The sequence below is a fragment of the Corvus brachyrhynchos genome, unplaced genomic scaffold (genome assembly GCF_000691975.1).
Source record: "Corvus brachyrhynchos isolate BGI_N302 unplaced genomic scaffold, ASM69197v1 scaffold323, whole genome shotgun sequence".
Classification (NCBI taxonomy): domain Eukaryota; kingdom Metazoa; phylum Chordata; class Aves; order Passeriformes; family Corvidae; genus Corvus; species Corvus brachyrhynchos.
In genome coordinates, this window is record NW_008237253.1 from 52,734 (window position 1) to 54,943 (window position 2,210).

Sequence of the window (2,210 nt, forward strand, 5' to 3'; positions counted from 1 at the left end):
CTCTTTCCGGGCTGTTCCTGGCACTTCAGGGGTCTGTGGAGCAGCTGCTCTGCTAAGACAGCTGCTGGTGACGCAGACCCTGAGTTTGGAGGCGTTTCCCCTCGGTGAGGGGAGCCACAGGAGCCGCTTTCTCTCTTGAGCTCTGCGGGGTGCGGGCTGCCCCTCGCCTGCTCTCAGCTGTCTCTCCGGTGACGGTTCTCTCCTGCCTGCCAGGAACGTGAGCTCGGAGCGGAGCGAGGCCCGTCGGAAGCTGCGGGAATGTGACGGGCTGGTGGACGCCCTGATCTACATCGTGCAGTCCGAGATCGGCCAGAAGGACTCAGACAGCAAGGTACCCCACAGCGGGGTTGGTGTCGGGAAAGGGAGAGCCTGCGTGGGGTGCACCTGGCGCAGTTGGACCAGGAGGTGTCTGGCTCTCATCCTGCGGTTTGGGGTAGCAATGTTGGCCTCCCCAGCGGGGGCCTGGTTGTGTCACTCATCCCCACGCTGCTGTCCCTGGCTCAGGGCTTCCCAGTCTGCCTGGGTTAAGGTCTTGGCTTGGGTTTTCCTTGAGCTTTAAGCTGAAGGCTGGGTCGGGCCCTCGCTCGCAGAGCTGGAGTGCTGCTCCCAGCGTCTCAGTCAGACGCTCTGGTTCTCTCCCCAGCTGGTGGAGAACTGTGTGTGCCTGCTGAGGAACCTGTCCTACCAAGTCCACCGCGAGATCCCCCACGCCGAGCGCTACCAGGAGACGCCCCTTGCCCCTGCCAACAATGCCGGGCCCCACGCCGCCAGCTGCTTTGGGGCCAAGAAAGGCAAAGGTTCGTGTGCCAGCAGCAGCAGGGAGGGGAGGGAGGGGGACAGAGGCGGCTCTCGAGGGTGGTCTGGGGTCTCTGTGCTCCTACTGGGGCATCTCGTGTGAAGGCTGGAGGGGGCAGCTTTCTCCAGAGGTGCAGTGGTCCCTGCTTCCCTGGCTCTGGGAGCTGCTGCTTGGCTTGCCCCAAAGTGTTTGACACAAGCTGTGGTGGGTGTCCGTGGTGGCGGGATGGTGACGGATACATGTCCATTAATTCCACGCCTTCCCTTGTCTCCTGTGTTACCCCTTCCCCTCCCCTTTGCTTTCTTGCCAAATGATCTGCCCCATGACGCTGTCGGCACCTCTCTTCTCCTGCCTCCCCTCTCTCCTGTCCTTCTCTCCGCCTCACCAATAGACGAGTGGTTCTCCAGAGGTGAGTGCGCTCTTGGTTTTACTTTTCCTGTGGTTTAATTGGGTGCTTTCTCCAGCTCTCTTTGTCCCCCCTCCCCAGCTGGGCACGTTCTGCCTGCAGCGTGGCTAATGCCCCCAATGTCCTCTCCTGGGACACGCTGGTTGCTTGGCTTCAGCTCGCCTCTGGGCTTGTTCCTGCAAGTGGCAAAGAGCTGTTGGGCCGAGGTGGGTGGGGAGAGGAGGAGTCTCACGCCTCTCCACTTGCCATTTGAAGGTAAAAAGCTCCCAGAAGACCCTGGTGCCGACACAGTGGATTTTCCCAAAAGAACAACTCCAGCCAAAGGTATGCTCCTTGAGCAATTATGCAGGGCTTGGGTGTCAGGGCAGCTTTTGCCACAGCAGCCTGGGAGAGGAGCAAGCAAGAGGAGCTGTTTCCCATTCAAGTGAGCCTCTCCGATGGGCAGAAGTTGGGTTTGGAGCAGTAATGCCCAAGGGCTTGTTAAAACGGGAGCTCTGCCAGTAGTTGTGAGGATCTTGTGCATGGATGAGGTCAGCGCTGCCTCAGGACAGCCGCCCTTCAGAGGGAAGTACTGCTCCAGGGGGTCAATCACAGCCCCTGGCCAAGCAGCGGCTGGAGTCTCTGGTACCCTGGGGCAGCCTGGCCCTCTGTGCCAAGGATCCCACCCCCTGGGAGCCTGGGAAGAAGCTTCCAGCCTCGTCTGCCCAGCAGTGCCCCTTTGGATTAGGCAGACGCTAGTGGAGCCCTTGGATAAGCCCTTCCTACCCATGTGCTCCCGGCAGGCTACGAGCTCCTCTTCCAGCCAGAAGTGGTGCGGATATACATCTCCCTCCTGAAGGAAAGCAAGACCCCAGCTATCCTGGAGGCTTCGGCTGGAGCCATCCAGAACCTGTGCGCGGGCAGCTGGACGGTGAGTGCCCGCAGAGCTGGCGGCGTGGCAGGGAGGGGGCCCGGGCGGCCGGGAGCACCGCCCGTGGGGCCGGCAGGTGTGCCCAGCCCCGGGTGACG

General features: G+C 61.7%; 1 protein-coding gene across 1 annotated transcript in view; it reads left to right on the forward strand.

The window, feature by feature from the left end:
* The window catches only part of CTNND1 (catenin delta 1), a 16,270-nt gene that overhangs the window by 11,760 nt on the left and 2,300 nt on the right, over positions 1 to 2,210 (forward strand). Inside the window, exons 8-12 of the mRNA XM_017730459.1 lie at positions 178 to 331; positions 644 to 797; positions 1,188 to 1,205; positions 1,458 to 1,526; positions 1,985 to 2,188. Coding sequence (XP_017585948.1) covers positions 178 to 331; positions 644 to 797; positions 1,188 to 1,205; positions 1,458 to 1,526; positions 1,985 to 2,188 — 599 coding nt within the window. The remainder of the gene's footprint in view (positions 1 to 177; positions 332 to 643; positions 798 to 1,187; positions 1,206 to 1,457; positions 1,527 to 1,984; positions 2,189 to 2,210) is intronic.